Source organism: Narcine bancroftii, chromosome 8 (genome assembly GCF_036971445.1).
Source record: "Narcine bancroftii isolate sNarBan1 chromosome 8, sNarBan1.hap1, whole genome shotgun sequence".
NCBI classification, from domain to species: Eukaryota; Metazoa; Chordata; class Chondrichthyes; order Torpediniformes; family Narcinidae; genus Narcine; species Narcine bancroftii.
The window spans coordinates 175,281,305-175,301,999 of NC_091476.1; the positions used below are offsets into that span (position 1 = coordinate 175,281,305).

General features: G+C 39.7%; 1 protein-coding gene across 7 annotated transcripts in view; it reads right to left on the reverse strand.

Annotated features, from left to right (window-relative positions):
* The window catches only part of nfyc (nuclear transcription factor Y, gamma), a 78,328-nt gene that overhangs the window by 34,573 nt on the left and 23,060 nt on the right, over positions 1-20,695 (reverse strand). For 6 of the 7 annotated variants that reach the window (XR_011343600.1, XM_069895919.1, XM_069895917.1 and 3 more), the window contains exons 2-5: positions 18,326-18,450; positions 13,774-13,845; positions 10,459-10,572; positions 2,323-2,418 (exon numbers count right to left, since the gene is read on the reverse strand). Coding sequence is in view for 6 of the 7 variants with exons in the window: in XM_069895917.1 (XP_069752018.1) it covers positions 2,323-2,418; positions 10,459-10,572; positions 13,774-13,845; positions 18,326-18,450 (407 nt within the window). In the remaining variant the exon portion in view is untranslated. The remainder of the gene's footprint in view (positions 1-2,322; positions 2,419-10,458; positions 10,573-13,773; positions 13,846-18,325; positions 18,451-20,695) is intronic. The other variant, XM_069895918.1, reaches the window with a different exon arrangement.

Consider the following 20,695-nt stretch of genomic DNA (forward strand, 5'->3'; position numbering starts at 1 on the left):
CTCAATTGGGCACTCCAAAGGAAGGATAAGATTACATCAGACATTACTTAAATAGTCTTCAGCTTTCAGAAGTTCTGCAGAGTGTGAAGATTTTTCCCATCTAAGTGTACAGAAAACATTTCCAAATATCAAGTAGAAGATCACAAACTCAAGGATACAAAAGATAAAATGACAAGGAATGAATAACTAGTTTCAGTCCAAGTAGGAAGACCAATAATAAGGGAGATCTTGTATTATCTTTCCTACAAGCCTATTTATGATTTGGGTGATCAATAAATGGTGAGAAATACCAGAATCAAAGCTACAGAAACATCTACTTTAGAAATTATTTCAATGAAATTTTGGGAGAACCAAAATAAAGATAGTGCAGACATTTGAGTCAATGTTCAACTTTGAAAGAGACTGCCAGGAAAGAACTCAAGATCACTAGGGTGCTGCCAATTTCAATCACATCATATTGATGTAACGAGCAAACAAAGAGATGGAGTAGGTAAAAATCAAAATGTCATGCAACCCTTACAAAATTAACCAAGCTTCATTGTAACAACACATCAAACAGATGCTAAAAGTCTGTCAAATAGGAGGAATGCTTGGTGGGCCTCAAACTCCAGCAGTAGTTAGCTGTGATCTAGCAAAAATATTCTCTTTTACAATGCAAAACATAATTCAGGAAAATATATACAAGTTGCATACATCTTGAGTCTTGATTTTCTGAGTATCACTATATGTAGTTCCACACTGAAAGATTTGGGTACTTCAGCACAGAGAAGAAGAATGCTGGAGAAAATAGCAACATGCTGCACTGTTCATTTTGCCAATAAGAGCAACTTGACTATCTGTGATCTCAAAGACTGACTCTCTTTTAATTAACCCAATTTTACCACTCTAATAAATAGTCATCTTCAACAAGCAAGCAGTCGAGATTTAATTAAAAACAACTCTGTGCACAGGATAAACCAATGCAAGTCCCAAGTCAGTATTTTCAGCAAGCTCATGAAACAAAGTATATGAAGAAACACTCTCCTCCACAATGGACTGTCTCAGTTTCATACCCCAAATAAGTCAAGCAATCAACAACCTGCTATTCCCCTTCTGAACGACTGTGGCAAGAACACATGAGAATGTAGCCAGTTTCAAGTAATCGGTAAATCCAGTCGTTTCCTAGGGAAGTCCAGTCACCCAAGGCAAGGATATTCAGAGACTTTTAGTGACAAGGTAACATAAACATCTAACTGAAAGCCGTTCTTATCACATCAAGCTTTCAGTTAAAGATGTTTACATGACCTCTGCACTAGGCTCCAAGGATATGCACTGATGAGAAATTAAACAGTATGATTTTAAAATGGAATAGCTGAACCCATTATCAATATACACATTCCCATCCAGCCATTGTCATTTCTTCCATATGCCCTTCTTGGACTACATCTACTGAAAGATAGGAATATCCTCTGAAACACAGAAATCCAGTCAGTACCAAGTGTGAAAGCTCTGCCATACACTCTGAATGAGAGACACATTACCAAGGATTTGCAGCTAGTGTTCCTTTGAATGTGGATTTACTTTGTTTGAAACATGCTGGGCACAGCATAATAAAAGATGTATACCAAAAGCAAACACAGAAGACTGTTGTTTGCAATAGATCCTCTTAAATTTATTAAGATGTTACCATGTGATAGGCAAGAACTATGTGAAATTGTTAATTTCCAGTCACCTGTTAAGTAACCTTGATGTATGGATAAAAAACACATGGTCCACATTACTTCCCAAAAGTCAGTAACCCTTAGGAACCAAAAATTATAATGCTGAAGTAAATGTTTAATTTCCTTAAACTAACAGAATTCAGGACAAGTAGTATGCAATTATTTTAATTCAGCCAAACTGTCTTTTCTGCAACAAAAAAGTTAACAAATGAAAGTAAACAAAATTAAGTAATTCCGGTTTTAAACCTTTATTTACTCATCAAGACAAAAAAACCCCACACTTAACAAGTAAAAGATATTTTAAAGGGTTTGCTCACTTGTTTTGTCATTTGAAGACAATGTTCTGCATTGAAGAAAACACATTTAGTATAGTGACTCCTCTCGGTGAGAGGACAACCAGTGTCAATACTTTACACTGCACCAAATGTACCGTGATAGGATTTGCTATCAGTATGAACATCCTTAGAGGTATGTAATGCATGGCCACTATGACAAACTGTATACTTAGGAATACACAGCCAACAACAATACCAACAGACTGAGGCGAGAGGGCAACAGGTTTTGAGAACAAGTGAAGATTTGATACAAGATGACCCAAAATATTCGTTTTTTTCCTTCTTACCTGTCGTTTTGGAGGCTTGAGCTCATCTCTAGGTACGATGTCAATTAGAAAATCAAACTGATCAAACTTTGTGATAGCCATGGCTATGTCATTTCTCTGTTGGAAGAGAAACATTAAAAATCAGGTAATAAATTCAACATGTCACCTGGGTTTAATGTCGTCCAAGTATTAATCACATGCAGTATTAAAAACAATGGTCAAGTAAAAACATTAATAGTCCAAAGAAAGTGCTGTTGCCAAAAATCCCTGGCCACTAGTATTAAAACTCGAAATGTATACATTCTCTTTCCACTGCTTAAACTTGTGTCTTGTTTCTTTGGGACAACCTGACACCAAAATAACCCTTCAAGCTGAATGGCTATACTGGCAGCGTTATTGCTCTAAACAAGGTTAAAGTTAATGCCAGTTCAGTGCCTCGCATAATTAAATGCTGCTTTTAAGAATTCTGTTAGAGCTTTCCTCTGTATTTCACACCATTTTGCCTGATTAAAATTCTTACTTGCTGCAGCTGAACAGGTACTGTAGATACTCATGTAATAATCAAGTTTTTTGGACCAATTTTTCAGTCAAATTTGATGGGGGGGGGGGTAAGAGAGTTGACTTTTACATGGGTCATGCTTTTCGCTGCAGTAAGTACCTGTATCGGGAAGTTGGATGGATGAGCAGCCAGGGCCTGAGTCAGTGGCCAGAGCATTGGGAGCTCTGCTGAGCGAGCGGCCGGGACAAGGATCCACAGTTGGGGCGTCGGGAGCTCTGCTGAGCGGGTGCTCGGATGGTCAGGCGGCCAGGCCAAAAACAAGGTGGAGTTGACTTTTCACAGGTCATACAGAAAACACACAATTCTGGGGCCAATTATTACACAGGACTGATAATTACACAAGTATATACAGTATTTATTAAGAAAAATAATAATAAACTAACGAATTAAGACAATAAATACATTAGATAATAAATATTCACAGAAATCCTAGTGCAAAAAAAATGTGATTTGCAATTGTGCAGACAGTGTGGGTTCTGTTAGAGCAGTCTATAGCCCCTTTCACAATCCCAATTACATGCATGTTAACACTCCAGTTTGGTGGGTCAAATTCTGTGGTGTGAAATGACAAATAGGCAGGGCAAGTCAATTTCAATTGGGCACTGATAATAAAGTGGGGACATGTATCAGAGCTGGGCCAAGTTAACTCACTAATAGCCTTCTGGGGATGTGAGTGGTCTACTTCACTTACCAGGTACCATTATGACGTGCTTGCATTAGTCTGGCAGTTATATATCACAGCGCAACCGGCCGTGCTCTGACAGCTCCCCGCCCTGCTGACTGCACCCCATTCCCTTCTTCCTCCATTCCCCCTTTTCTTGCCTATCTCCCCCCACACCAATCCCACCGCACCAACCTGACAGCCCTGTCGCTGCACCATGCAGTTCTTCACAAAAACCTGGAATTTTTAAAATTAAAAAAAAAAGTTGTATTGCTAACATAACATAACATAACAATTACAGCACGGAAACAGGCCATTAGGCCCTTCTAGTCCGCACCGAACCAAACACCCCTTTCTAGTCCCACCTCCCTGCACAATGCCCATAACCCTCCATCTTCTTCTCATCCATATACCTGTCCAACCTTTTCTTAAATAATACAATTGACTCCGCCGCCACTATTTCTCCCGGAAGATCATTCCACACGGCTACCACTCTCTGAGTAAAGAAGTTCCCCCTCATGTTACCTCTAAACCTCTGCCCCTTAATTCTTAACTCATGTCCTCTTGTTTTAATCTTTCCTCCTCTTAACGGAAATAGTCTATCCACATCCACTCTGTCTATCCCTTTCATAATCTTAAATACTTCTATCAAATCCCCTCTCAACCTTCTACGCTCCAAAGAATAAAGACCTAATCTGTCCAATCTCTCCCTATACTCTAGATACTTAAACCCAGGTAACATTCTGGTAAACCTTCTCTGCACTCTCTCCACTCTGCTTATATCCTTCCTATAATTAGGCGACCAGAACTGCACACAGAACTCCAAATTAGGCCGCACCAACGTCTTATACAATCTCAACATCACCTCCCAACTCCTATATTCCATGCAATGATTGATAAAGGCCAGCATACTCAAAGCCTTCTTCACCACCCTATTCACGCGAGTTTCTACCTTCAGGGAACGATGTACCGTTACTCCTAAATCTTTCTGCTCTTCTGTATTCCTCAATGCTCTCCCATTTACCACGTATGTCCTATTCTGATTCTTCTTACCAAAATGAAGCACCTCACACTTATCAGCATTAAATTCCATCTGCCATTTTTCAGCCCACTTTTCTAAGCAGCCCAAATCCCTCTGCAATCCTTGAAAACCTTCTTCATTATCCACTATTCCACCTATCTTAGTATCGTCTGCATATTTACTAATCCAATTCACCACCCCATCATCTAGATCATTAATGTATACAACGAACAACAATGGGCCCAATACAGATCCTTGAGGCACACCACTGGTCACCGGCCTCCAACCTGACAGACAATTATCCACTACCACTCTCTGGCCTCTCCCTTTCAGCCAATGTTCAATCCATTTGACTATCTCAAAATTTAGACCTAAAGACTGCACCTTCCTAACTAACCTTCCATGTGGTACCTTATCGAAGGCCTTACTGAAGTCCATATAGACAACATCCACTGCGCTACCCTCATCCACATTCCTAGTCACCTCTTCAAAAAATTCAATCAGATTGGTCAAACATGACCTTCCTCCCACAAATCCATGTTGAGTGCTCCTGATCAGACCCTGTCTATCCAGATGTTTATAAGTACTATCTCTAAGAATTTTCTCCATTAATTTACCTACCACAGACGTCAAACTTACAGGCCGATAGTTGCCAGGCTTCCTCCTTGAACCCTTTTTAAATAACGGAACCACATGCGCAATGCGCCAATCCTCCGGCACTATCCCCATATCTAATGACATTTGGAAAATTACCGCCACAGCCTCTGCTATTTCCTCCTTCACTTCTCTCAATGTCCTGGGGAAGATCCTGTCTGGTCGCGGAGACTTATCCACCTTTATATTCTTCAAAAGCCTTAAAACTACACCTTTTGTAATCTCTATATTCCCCATATTTACCCAATTTGCTTTTTTTTAATCTCACATCTCCCAATATCCTTCTCCTTAGTGAATACCGAAGAAAAGAAACTGTTCAATATCTCCCCCATTTCTCCACACACAGTTTTCCGCTCTGATTTTCTAAGGGACCAATTTTGTCTCTAGCTTTCCTCTTACCATTAACATATTTGTAGAACTCTTTTGGATTAGTTTTCACCCTGCTTGCCATAGTTTCCTCGTACCTTCTTTTAGCTTTCCTAATTCCTCTCTTAAGATTCCTCTTACATTCAATGTATCTTTCAAACATCTCCTTAACTCCATGCTTCTTATATCTAATGTACGCCTCCCTTTTTCTTCAAACCAAGTTTCCAATATTCCTTGAAAACCACGGCTCTCTCAAACCTTTTGCCCCTCCTTTTAACCTAACAGGAACATAAAGCTTTTGCACTCTCAAAATCTGATCTTTAAAAGACTTCCATCTCTCTACTACATCCTGCCCATAAAACAAATTGTCCCAATGCACACCCTGCAAGTCCTTTCGCATCTCCTCAAATCTAGCTTTTCCCCAATCAAAAACCTCAACCCTTGGCCCTGACCTCTCTCTTTCCATAATGACATTGAAGCTGATGGCATTATGATCACTGGACCCGAAGTGCTCGCCAACACTAACCTCCGTCACTTGACCCATCCCATTTGCCAACAATAGATCTAACACTGCTCCTTCTCTGGTCGGCACCTCTACATATTGTTGTAAAAAACTATCTTGCACACATTTCACAAACTCTAACCCATCCAGTCCTTTCACAGAATGTGTTTCCCAATCTATATGTGGAAAATTAAAATCTCCCATAATTACAACCCTGTGCTTATCACAAATATCTACTATCTCCCTACAGATTTGCTTCTCTAGGTCTCGGTCCCCTCCGGGTGGTCTATAATACACCCCTACAAGTGTAACCTCTCCTTTCCTACTCCTCAGTTCCAACCAAATAGCCTCCGTGGATGTGCCCTCTAATCTATCCTTCCTAGGCACCGCTGTAATATTTTCCCTGACAAGCAATGCAACCCCACCTCCTCTTGCCCCTCCATGGTGCCAGCAAAATACAAGCCGCAAGAGTACCCAGAAGCAAAATGAATGCATGAATTGGAATTGGGGATACAGCTGCATAACAAACAAGACATGACATGAGGCTGCCAAGGGAACACACGGTTAAAACAGCGCCCTTCTTCTCACACTATCCAAACACAAACTGAGGTCCCCTTCCACAGTTTAAGTTCCCCGAAAGCAGCCACAACTTACTCTTCGAATAACCGTTGCACTACTCGGGGTGGTGGGGGGGGGGGGGGTGGCCAGAGGGTTTTCCCGTCCAGCACATTCTCCTACCGCAGGGACGCACTGGGTGTGAAGAGCATCGAGCAGACACCTCCCAAGCTGCCCCAGCAGGAGAAAACGTGGATCACTCGCCGCCTTCTCCAATCAAGTAGCTAGGGCTTCTTGGCCACTCCCTCCACTCTGGACAAGGTACACCCACCTTTTTTGCACCCTTTCAGGCTGAACTGAATATAGGACTACATGGAATTCAGTTTCAAAATTAATAGACTATTCTCTTCGAATGGACAACGCTGCGGAAAAGTTGGGTAACTGAAAGATTGTTTCTCCCCTTGAAAAATGACAAGTGAGCAAGTTGAGCATTATTATCCAGTTGGCCAAAAAAAAACATAACTGGTTCTAACTCAGTGCAGTTCACAGCAGAATTATGCGCAAATGGAAAAAAAAAACATTGTCAATCTAATTATGGAAGGCTGAATTTCACCAATCAGAATCAGATACAGAGGCCAATAATGTTAATGCAACACCTTAGCAAAAGTAATGGGAATGTTCTCACTGGAGAGGAAATAGAAGGGGGGTTTATCGTTTTATACCAGGGAAGGGGATCTCATTTGCAGTTGATTTGATATGTATGAAAATAATTATTGGCCGTGAATCAGTTGACGGGGCTGCGATGCTCTGATATCTATGAAATGTAACTGTGCAGTTAGCTGGGCTGTCAAAGCACTGTACGTAATACATCATTGCTAGAGGTGGGTCGCCCCTTAAAATCCAGAGTTGCAAAATTATCTGCAAATAATGGTCCAGTGTGAAAGGCTCTCGGGTTCAGCTTGTCCTGCAATTTCTCCCATTTCCTAGGAGGGTTGGCAATGTGAAAAGGGCTTAATGATTAATGTATTAAAGGGGGAGGGGGTTCAAGAGTCTGACAGCTGTTGAAAAGAAACTGTTCTTGAACCTAGAGGATACAAAGAAGATTCACAGGAATGTAGATGGAACTGGAGGGTTTATGTTATAATGAGAAATTGGATAGGCTGGGACTGTATTCCCTCCAGTAATGGAAGCTGAGGGGTAAACTTAGAGGTTTATAAAAAAGAGACACAGATCTTTGAGGTTCTGGATTGGAAAAGAGCAAATTTTGAAGGAATAAGAAGGGATTTGGGGAGTATTGAGTGGGACAGGATATTTTCAGGTGAGGGTGTAAATGAAAAATGGAGGATATTCAAACAAGAAATTTTGAGGGTACAGAGTAGTTATGTCCCAGTGAGGATCAAAGGCTGGAAGTCATAGGGAGGCTTGGTTTTCGAGGAATATTGGAAATTTGGTTAGGAGAAAAAGGGAGGTGAACAAGAGGTAAAAAGAACAAGGAGCTGAGAGTTTGAAGGAGGACTACAAGGAGTGTAGAAGGAATCTTAAGAAAGAAATTAGAAAGGCCAAAAAAAGGCACTAAGAGGCTTTGGCAGACAGAGTAAAAATAAATCCAAAGGGTTTCTATAGGTACATTAAAAGTAAAAGATTAGTGAGGGATAAAATTGGACCCCTTGTAGATAGTGAGGGTAGCCTGAATGAGATGTCTGAGGAAATGGGGGAAATTTTGAATGATTTCTTTGCCTCGGTATTCACTAGGGATAAAAATGTTGAACCAGTTGAAGTGAAGAAAAATAGTGGGGAGGTCATGAAGCATATAAGGATAACCGAGGAGGTAGTGATGGCTGTGTTAAAAAAGATAAAGGTGGATAAATCTCTGGGACCAGACAAAATATTCCCAAGGACACTGAGGGAGGCTAGTGGACAGATAGTGGGGCCATTAACAGAGATATTTAGGATGTCACTGGCCAAAGGATTGGAGGGTGGCGCATGTGGTTCTGCTGTTTAAGAAAGGGTCTAAATGTAAACCTGGGAATTATAGGCCCGTGAGTCTGACGTCTGTGGTGGGCAAGTTGATGGAAAGTGTTCTGAGGGATGGTATTTACAAATATTTGGAGGTACAGGGATTGATAGGGAGTAATCAGCATGGTTTTGTCAGGGGTAGATCATGCTTGACAAACCTGATTGAGTTTTTCGAGGGGGTTACAAAAAAGGTTGATGAAGGGAAAGCTGTGGATGTTGTCTATTTAGACTTTAGTAAAGCTTTTGACAAAGTTCCCCACAGGAGGTTAGGAAAAAAGGTGGAGGCATTAGGTATAAATGAGGAGGTAGTGAAATGGATTCAGCAATGGTTGAATGGGAGGTGTCAGAGAGTAGTGGTAGAAAATTGTTTGTCCAATTGGAGGCCGGTGACTAGTGGAATTCCTCAGGGATCGGTCCTGGGTCCACTATTGTTTGTTATATATGTTAACGATCTGGAAGTAGGGGTGGAGAATTGGATAAGCAGGTTTGCGGATGATACAAAGATTGGTGGTGTTGTGGACAGTGAGGAAGATTACCGTAGATTAAAAGGTGATTTAGGAAGGCTGGAGGTGTGGGCTGAGAAATGGCTGATGGAATTTAATACAGCTAAGTGTGAGGTGTTACATTTTGGAAAGGCAAATCTAAATAGGTCATATATATTGAATGGTAGACAATTGAGGAGTGCAGAGCAACAAAGGGATTTAGGAGTGATGGTAAATAGTACCCTCAAGGCTGATACTCAGGTAGATGGTGTGGTGAAGAAGGCATTTGGAATGTTGGCCTTCATAAATTGGAGTACTGAATTCAAGAGTAGGGAGGTTATGATGAAATTGTGCAAGGCATTGGTGAGGCCAAATTTGGAGTACTGTGTACAGTTTTGGTCACCAAATTATAGGAAAGATATAAACAAAATAGAGAGAGTGCAGAGAAGGTTCACGAGAATGTTGACAGGATTTCAAGGTTTGAGTTACAGGGAAAGGTTGTGCAGACTGGGGCTATTTTCTCTGGAGTGTAGAAGATTGAGAGTGGACTTGATAAAGGCCTGTTCTGTGCTGTAAGTGGTTATATGGTTATCTTTTGCTTAGGGATGGAAGTCTCAAATTGGAGGCTAAAAGCTGAGTGGAATGATCTACTGGAAGAAGTAGTTGCAGCAGGGTCAATTCTGTCATTTAAGAGGAAGTTAGATGAGTACATGGATTTGAGGGGGTTGGAGGGTTATGGGCATGGGAGTAGGTAGGTGGAGCTAGTGGAGTTTCACGTAAATCAGTGCAGACTAGAAGGGCCAATATGGCCTGTTTCTGTACTGTGAATTGTTATATGGTTATATGGAAAGACTTAAAGTAGAAAGTCGTCATCCCCCCCCAACCGAGGGTGGTGCATGTATGGAATGAATTGGCATACCAAATGGCAGAGGAGAATACAATTAAAACATGTGAAAGGAATTTGAACAGAAACTTGGATATGAGCAAAATGCAGGCAAATTTATTGGCTTTAATAAGCATCTTGGTCAGCATTGGACGAGTTGGGGCAAAGGGCCTATTTCTGTGCTGTATGACTGTGAATCTAATTAACATTAGCATGCTGTCCTGGGGAAAGTCAACAGTGATCAGTTGAGGCAGGCTGTCTTGAGCAATGCTGCACTTTTGACAAAATAAAAAACTGAAGCAATTAGCAGGTGAGGCTGCATCTACGGGAAGAGAAACAGAACCAATGTTTCAGGTTAAAGTGCCTTCATCAGAACTGACCTTCACTTGCTTGCTGGATGGTCACATTTGACAACCCCAATCAAGCTTCCTATTTAGCAAACCCAGTTTTCCAAGTACCTGCAGAGTCCTGCGTTTGTTATCTTCCGTATGTATCCATGCTCGTAGGGATAATTCATTAATGAAAATCTGAGCTGCCTTTGCAAATAACACTGGGGCCTCAGCACTGATCATCTGCAAAAAAAAAAGAAGAGTTTTGGTTTTGATTCATTGGGTTCTACAGCTTTTTTTTCCAAATAAGTAAAATAAAATAAATGTTTAAAAAAGGTCACATCTTAATTTCTCCTGGCATCTAATTTTTTTTTGTGGAACAAGCTGATCAAAGAACATTACTATCTACACAGTTCTAACGAATAAGAGGCATTGGTTTACAAAGCCCCTGTGTAGTCTAAATGTTTACTGCAAGATTCACAACCAAAGATGTGGTTGCACTGGAGAGGAGATTTTTGAGTAAGTTGCCAAGAATGGAAAATTGAAGCTATGAGCAAAGATTGTGGAAGCGAGGACTATTTTGATTGATCCCTGATTTTGTGCAACTTGTGTTTAATGTGGTAACTAGTAGTCTGGATTTTGGTTACACATTTGGAAATCATGTTAAAACATAAGATGTCAAAATTATTTTCTGTTAATCCTTCTGCCTGGAATTGATCATTTGTGGGCACGTCAAAATTCTTGCATTTATTGGACAGAATAGAGGATTGCTTTAACATAGACCTTCACATTGCTACTTTAACACAAAGGTGCACAACATTTATTGGTGCACTGCACTGGTATTGTTTCCATTGGCCGCCAGGAAAAGGTATAGAGCAAACTGGTAATTACTCTGCTTTCTTCTACTGGGTTGTATTTAACCTAATTTATCACCTTCCCTTGGATTGTGCAAATTTTTACTTAATGATCTACCATGAGACTTTAACAAACATTTTGCTAAAATTCAGGTAGATTACCTCAAATACCATCCTTTAACCCTACACCCCCCCCCCCCCAACACACAGGCATACCCAAAAAAGAGATTATTCGCACACATCCTTCCCCATATAAATCAATCCTGCCTGTTCTTCATTAATGTGCCTCCCTAAATAGAAATTTCTATTGTCCCCTGTATTTTCTCCACAATAGTTTGCTTCCTGACTAACCAGTTGGTAATTACTCAGTCTATCTTCTCCACCTTTTTAATGTGATCTCACTGGCCATCCTATCATCCAGGGTTATCTTCCAAACCACCAGCACCACAGCTGTAACCACAACAGAGGAAATGATAGATCATGGTTATTTCCTTCCCTCCTTCATGCAAAGGCCTCAATTTTATTTGGGCCTGGTGATTTAACCATCTTTAAACACACGAATTCCAAAGGAAAGTCCGTGGAAGTTAACTACATGGACTTCAGCAAGGCCTTTGACAAGGTCCCATATGGGAGGTTAGAAAGGTTCAGACGCTCAATATTCAAGGTGAAATAATGAACTGGATTCAACAATGGCTTCTCAGACTGGAGACCTGTGACTAGTGGTGGGCCTCAGAGAGCTGTGCTGGGACCATTGTTGTTTGTCATCTATCTCAATGATCTGGATGATAATATGGTAAATTGGATCAGCAAGTGTGCAAATTATACAAAGGTAGGAAGTTTAGTGGACAGCATAGGTTTTCAAGCTTGCAGAGGGATTTGGACCAGCTAGAAAAATGGGAGATGAAATTTAATGCAGACAAGTGTAAGGCGATCCATTTTGGAAGGACAAACCAAGAAAGGACATACACGGTAAATGGTAGGACACTGAGGAGTGAAGTAGAACAGAGGGATCTGGGAATACAGATACATATTTCCCTGAAAGTGGCATCACAGGTAATTTGGGTTGTAACGAGAGCTTTGGCATCTTGGGCTTCATAAATCAAAGTATTTAGTACATGAGTTGGGATGTTATGGTGAAGCTGTATAAGGCATTGGTGAGGCTAAGTTTGGAGTATTGTGTGCATTTTTGGTCACCGAACTACAGGAAAGATATCAATAAGATAGAAAAGTACAGAAAATATTTACTAGGATATTGCCTGGAGTTAAGGAACTGAATTACAGGAAAAGGCTAAACGTGTTTGGACTTTATTCCCTGGAACGTAGAAGGAGAGAAGATTTGATTGAGGGGGATAGACAGAGTAAATATAGGTAGGCTTTTTCCACTGAGGGGAGGTGAGATCCAAACCAGAGGACATGGCTAAAAGGGGAAAAGTTTTGGGGGCAACATGAGGGGGAATTTCATCACACAGAGAGAAGTGGAACAGGCTGCCAGCTGAAATGGTGAATGTGAGCTTGATTTTAACATTTAAGAATTTGGACAGGTTCATGGATGGGAGAGGTATGGAGGACTATGGACTGGGTCAGGTCACTGGGACTAGGCATAAAAATGGTTCAGCACAGAGGTGGAAGGACCAAATATTTATTTGTACAGATAAAATACATTTGTATTGTTTGTCTGTATGCACGTATGTCAAGTTGTGTGTCTGCATGTTTTGCACCAAGGACCGGAGAACGCTGTTTCATTGGGTTGTACTTATACAATCAGATGACAATAAACTTGACTTGACTAATTAAAAACACTTCTTCGCCAGTTTTCTATTACTTTCTTTTTCCACAGGTAAAGAACACTGAAGAAAATGAAAATGGCACTAATGAAAGTTGAAATGTCTGTAATCTTGATGACCCAATTATAGTGTTGCAGACTACCAAGCTCGTATTCACTTTTTAAGTAACAAGACCTTTTTCCTACCTTTGTTTAGCTTTTCCAAGAGCCCTTTTTGAATACCCACTGCAAATAATATACCTGCCCTGCATTTTAACTTGCAAGATACTTTGTTAATAAAATGTCTTGGATTATTAGTTAATAATCAAAACTAACATATTTGTGGAGATTTAAATTGAATGGATCAGTCAACTGTTACGATCCTTTAATGAATATTTATGTACACTGACCAGCAGGATATAGCTTGATTGATATACAGTATATATTAAACTATATTAAGGAGAAAGAAAACAGAAATAAACCAACTGTTAAAAATGCAGCTAAATTACTGTATTCCAAAATGGAACATCAAATTGAAAACTTTGTAAAATGAACAAGCACATACTATCAACTAGCTTTTCTGTTGCCTGTACACATGTTCCCTGTTCAGCTCAGGTGGTTCAATGCTTGATCATCTGTGAAAGCACTTGAACCACAGTGACAATAATGGAGCTACAAAGGCCTAATTGGCATCAGTTATCTGGTGTTCTTCTTGTATGATGGTGTAAAACCAAAACTCAGTTTTCCACTCGCAATGTGTATGAGTGGAGTGCTTCTGCGTAACCTTCCTGGATTGCCCATCAGCATGACACAAACCAATCACAGTACCTTTACATCTTCATCAAGCTTCATAATCTTCTTGATGCGAGCCAAGGGAAGATCCTGCATCTTGAAATCATTCTGTTGGGTCAGATGAAACAAAAAGGTCCAAAAAGAGTGATTTAAAATGTAATGTGAAAGCTTCCAAAACACTCAAGTTGTACAAGTATTCTATCTATACTCATTCTATGTATACCCTAGGTTGGTGGCCTGTGACTGCACTTGAAGTTTTCACATAATGATCAATAACCACAAACCATTATAACTTTATTTTTAATTACACATATTCCCTCTGAAATAAAACCACACATCTTATTTCCAAATTTGTTTTCACATTTTGGTTGAGATTGCAAAGCCTTATTTGGGACTTGGACCAAAAACGACTGTGGAATATTTCAGTAAAGAAAGAAAAGCTGAGGGACTCAGCTGGTTTTTGAAAAAGATCCCAACCGGAAACACTGACTGCCCATTTCACTCCATGAATGTTGCCCGACATGCAGACCTTTAGCATTTGTTTCCTCAAAAGGATTCCAAGGTCTGCTGATCGTGTATTTTTCCAGTGGAATATTTCAGGCCCAATTCATTTTAAAATTATTACATACCATGTGGGTATTAATGGTATTATGTAGAGAAATCACACAACTCTAGTTCTTGACAAAAGTAGATGGTAAATGATTTAAAGACTTTCAAATAGAGGATAGGATTAAAAATAGCAAAAGTTAAATAAATCATTAAGAAAGCTAACAGAATTGGAAAATCAGAAATGAATATTGTCAAATTGAAACAATTAAAAAAACACCATAAACTGGTTAGAAAACAAATACTGTTGCAGGCAAACTCAGCTTAAAAGCACCAGCCTTGACATGAAATTTTGACTGCCCAATTGTATGGATCTTCCTTTTGTACAACTTTTTAAAAAACATCAATAAAGGTGTCAAAGTAGGAAAAATAACAAGGACAATTTAATTTATTATTGGGCACTGGAGGAAATGACCACAGTAGTTAGTAATGCCCAACTAAATATGCTCTCTGGCAGGCTACATTTATATAGTGTCTAAATGGAAAATGTGCCCCAAGGCACTTCACAGGATCACTGCCAATAAAATTTGACATTAAACCACACAAGGAGAAATTAGGACAGATGTCTGGAAGGACAAAAGGTAACAATATGTCTCTACATTGGGCAGCACAGATAGCATAACTCTAAGAGAGCGCCAGCGGTTCGAATTCTCCTCTGAATACAAAACATTAAGACATTCTCCCTGTGATCATGGGTTTCCTCCAGTTTTCTCCCACGTCCCAAAGTATGGGATTAGTAAGTTAATTGGTTGCATGGGTGAATTTGGGTGGTGTGAGCTTGTGGACCATGCTGTAACTATAAATTTAAAAACCATGCATTGATGCACAATGGCATGTAAACTCTGACCTTAAACAAAAGGTCCATAACAAACCCAATCTCAATGTACACTGGTGGCAAACATGACAGAACGCTAACTTCAACACTTATAGTATCTCACCTCTAGCAAGTTTCCACTGGAATGGAACAGATGGAAAATTCACAAAAACCATATCTCTAGCCAGAATCAAGGCCACCCTAACTTCAGTCAAAGTACAATATACAGATGCCACTTATACATGTGCATAGAAGGTGAACTGCAAACCATTGTTAATTCATTGCAGAAATATACTGAGGATGGACCTCAACATTAGGGACTTTCGCCCATCTACTGCTGCAGTACCTTACAGGCCACTTAACCACACGATTCCAGGAGAATAAAGGAATATAGCCACCTCTCAAAGGGATATTTGTCACTTTCAGTTCGACCATTACTCCCAATGGAAAAGAACAATCAAAGACCAGGAACTCAAACAAGGACTAAAATCAAAGTCTACAGGTCAGCAGTGATCCTAACCTACCCCCCACAAAGACATCTTAGACACGCAGTAACTATAGCACCACATCAAAACACTGGAGATATATCATCAATACCCTCCTTGCAAAATCCTCCCAATCTATCAGCATTAAAAGTGAACCAACGTTGGCTTTCTCTCCCAGATGAATATCTTAGTACAGACACCCCAGTTATATTCAGCCTGTTTCATGGAGGCCAAAAAACAGACACTTCAAACTCTATCAGGGCAACAGATTACCAGATAGAAAGAGTAAAGAATATAGGAATGTTCTCCAACTCTCCTCGAACACTTTCAAACAAAATTTCACAATAAACCACATAACGAGATGCTAGGGCAGGTGGCCAGAGGTCAAAAGATAGATTTAAAAAAGGAAAGGAGACAGATTTAAGAAGCATGCAGATAGATTACAGCCAAAGTAGATAAAGACAAAATCATTAACAGTGGTGTCCTTAAAGTCAGGAGTGCACAAGAATCACCTTGGTGAGGGAGGCAGGATGTGACATGGTGTCAAGGAAGAGGGATGAAGCCATTGATAAAAAATGGTACTTTTAAAATTAACACATTTGATTAAGAAATAAAAATCAAGGAACACAGAAATGAAAGCTTGAAGGGTTGTGGTGAGTTAGTGAAATTTTATATGCCCTTAGGTTTATAGAGAACCTACTAGGGATGTATTGGTCTGGTCAAAACTCTTACCTGGGATACTTCAAAGGTTTCAATAAAATTAAGTGACATGGATGAAGAGGAAATAGTCTTTCCTGACAATATTTCTGTAAAATCACTGAGAACCAAACAACTGCTGGATGACTAGAGGACGCATCAAATTCATGCCTTATTTTTAAAAAATCTCCAACCTTTCAGTCACAAACAAGTAGACATTGGAGAATTCAACTTAACGTCAGTAAAGAGATGACATATTTGACTGACCACATCTACCTATTTGTTTACAAAATAATTACTAAATTGAGAGATCTGGTGGACATCAAAGCATTTTCCATCAGATGCCATTGGAATGACTATGCAAAAAATGAAGTCCAATTACGTCACTGATATTAAAAGCTACGTTGCAAGCAGATGATAACTTTAAATGAGACTACTTCTAAAAGCAGTTAACTCATTAGTGGGTTTATCAGAAGGTTTGAGGTTTCGTCAATGGTGTGAGAGATTAAATTGATGCTGATTTTAAATCTTGTTACAAGAACTCAGATGAGTTAAAGGTTACAACTGGATTTTAGTAAGATTGGCAAGTGACCACCCATATTGATAAATGTACAATTCTGAATGTGATAAACACAATATTTAGGATTGGTCATGGATGGCTGCCCAAAAGGTTTGGTGCCAAAGTAGTACCAGCATAATAAACAAGTGGGTTATATTGACAAACTGTTCATAAATGACCTAGAGCCTCGCAAATGAGGTCATACGCAGCAACGGCAAAACTCATTTTCTCTCAACTCTGGATGCTCACCAGGAGGATAAAAACAATGAGCCCCAACCTATGCTCATTTAGTTATGGTAACACACCCAAGTGTCTTGAATTTCATTGACATTGATCTTGAGAGGATCGGATCCTCAACTGTTAAAGGGCAGAGATAGTGTAGAATTGTAGAAAGAACAGGGAAAGAGACCCTTCAGCTTATCATGTCTGATCCAATTATTACATCCTACCCAAACCCATTTTATTCTCACCACATTTTCATCAACTCACTCCCAGATTCCACTTTTCATCTACACACTAGGGGCAATTTACAGTTACATTAACCCAACAACCGGCACAATTATAAGATGTGGAAGAAAACTGGAACACCCAGAAGCAGCGCATCTGGTCCAAGGAGTACATGCAAATATCACAAAGGAAGCACGGGAAGTCAGGATCAAACCAGTATCTGGTGCTACAAGCCAATAGCTCCACTAGCTGAACCAACTTTGTTCCAGTTGAGTGCTAATCAGTGGAACAGAAAAAATGTAAACGCAAGAGTTGGTGTCAACCATAGGCCTAATGCTTTTAGTCTCATACTGAGTCAAAGGGTGCATGAACTCTCTTGTAGGGTCAACAGACATAGCAAATGCATGCAGAGAAGTGCAGAAAGGGAATCCCTTGCATCGAAGCTTGGTCTAGCCATTCAATGCAACAGAACTTCCCCCAGCCATCTTGGACCTAACCATGCAGCTGGATCTGAGAGGGGAGGTCAAGAGGGTGGGTCTGGATCTGTGCAACCCCCTACTCACCTTAGATCCATTCATGCTGTTCCTTTCTGAGGAGTGGGGTAGTCAAGGATCGGCCTGTACAGCCACTCCAGGATGCACATATCAAACTCCACAAACTCATCATCCTATGGGATGGACAGCCAGAAGAAGTTGACGACGATTGAATGCATATCTCAACCTACAACACTCATGAATTACACCTCTCATGAATCATTGGACCTTCCTTTCCAACTGCTAATCCACCAACAAGAGAGAAGATAACACCAAGAGGCAGAGTCCAGTTTTTGTGGTTTAACAAGAAAAAAGTGGACTTGATGCTTCAACTGAAAACATTTTAATCCTGTGGGGAGGGAGGGAGGGGGAAATCAGATTTCAACTTGTTGGATTTTCTTGAACTTGCAGTAAGCATTCATGCAGAGTTAACCAGTGAGGGACATACCGGTGTTAAGTTCCGTATCTCTTCCATGACACGTGGCCAAAAAGTCTGTAGTGAATGTTGGGCTTCACTGTTGCCACCTCCCTGAGAGGCTGTACTAAATGAACCATCTGCAGTGGCAGACATTCCTACAAAACAAAAATCCCATTAATATAATGCCCAACATGTCTTTAGAACATCCCCAAGCACATTATAGCCAATAAGGTACTTCATATATACAGAAATGTTAGAAACCAATTTGTGCAATGTCAGCTCCACCAAAATCAATTTTAAATAGAGTAGGTTTTATTTTCAGTGTTATGGCAACAAACAACGAACCCTGCAAAACTTCATTCTTCTTCCCCATATTATCGGCATCTTTTACATTTGACTGAGAGAGCAGATTGTACTCTGTTTAGTCGTCATCTGAAATGAAGTAACTACAACTGTGAAGCTCTGCTTTGGTACAATTTAGTAGATTTACAAATCCATTGGCAGGAAAAGCTTTCAGATACATAACTGGGTTCAAAAGAGACATTAGAAATCGGTGTACAAATGTGTTAACCTTCAGAATTATTATTTTAATCAACATCAATAACACATCTGTAGTTTCAATATGTTAAAAAATTCACCCTGTAGGCACAAGAACACAAGAGCATCACAGATTGGTGCAGTTGGCCCTGCTCACCATTCAACAAAATAATTGCTGATTTGTTTTTAAAAAAGATCACCAATGCCCTGTAACAATTCCCAATCCCATGAAGGTTAAAACTGTCTTTACCTTAAAATTGTCCTTGCCTTTCTAGTTACACAAATCACTCATCAAAACTTCTGAAAATAAATTATTGAAGTAATTTTGGGGAAGCATTTATTGATGGAATTCCTCATGAGAATTTCCTTGGAGCATATTCAAATGCTTTAAGGTCAGAAATGGCGACGCTTACTGATGACTGCATAATTTTCAATTATACCCAAATTTTCAGCAAATAAAACAGCTCATTTTCATGTCTGGCAAGATTGAAACAACACTCACACTAACAGATCATACCAAATGCTATTTCTGCCACACAATGGTTGGCAACGGTCATCAACAAAAGGCGCTAGTTATTTGCCTCATTTTTTAAAATAACATTAAATGGAGTCTTGGGAAGGGGCAGGGAAGGGTTGGGTTAGGGTTAGGGTTAGGGTTAGAGGGAGGATCACTATTTAATAGGAACTCAGTTGGACCAGCTACATAATTACTGTGGTGGGAACATCAATCAGAGGCAGTAGCAAGTTCCTCAACCCCAACATGCAAGCCCGTTCCACCATTTATAAAGGCCTACAGGAACACACAACTGGTAGCTGTCTCTTCACTTCATATACCATGACTTGGAAACACATAGCCATCCATTCAAAATCTTGGCAATCTCAACCCAATAATTAAAATTGTGAAAGAAATACTGCAGTGGTCCAAGCAACAGTTCACCATCTCCACCCCCGAATGCTAATCCGACCAGTAGTATTCATATCCCGTAAACAAACAAATTTTTGAAATGGCCAAAAATTTAATCAAAGAATTTTAATCAATATTTTCCTTGTTCTCTGAAGAACCTTTTTATGGTCAGGATCTGGTTTAATTTAGGATCAAAATGCTTTCCTAAATTTGAGCCCGAGAAGATGGGCTCTGAGCCTTTCCTATGCTTGTTTCTGATCTTCAGTGATGTCTTAAATATCAATAAAATATGCATGGAAAAGTTCTCATACTAGGTCTCCTTGGATTGTGCAAAGTGGTAGCCTTCATTTGGAGCTAAATTATTTGCTTTAAATCATTTAATTTGCACAATGTTATGAAAACGTTTCCATTCATTACATTTCATTGAAATCTCAGACATCGTTCTCGGAATTAAATGGAGAAAAAAGATCAAATCCCAACTTCTCAGGCTTAAATCCATGCAATTCAGTTATAATTCTGAAAGAGATGCAGAGAGGCAATGGTCTCAATATCTTCCACATGGCTCTTCAGCACCCCATCTTAGCAAATCAAAAATTTACCTTTGTACAGGCAATTCTAATTGCACAGCCATCTCTTAAAAATTTTAAATGTCCCTGGTAACTAATTTAATTGGCATTCTGAACTCTGAAACTGTGGCAATAAGCTCAGTTGACCCAACCATTCAACACAAGCTCATTAATTATTTCCAAGAGCAACATTTTTATGGAAACAAGGACTTAAGCTTTTCTGAAAATATTTATATTAACTTACCCTGCTTACTCATTATATGGTTACAACTCACTGAACGTGAAAATGATTACAATTGCCTGACTTGCATTTGTTTTTAAACAACTTCCAATCGGTATTTGTGAATAAATTTCTATTTCAGAAAAATATGTGCTTCCCAGTTTTATTACAAT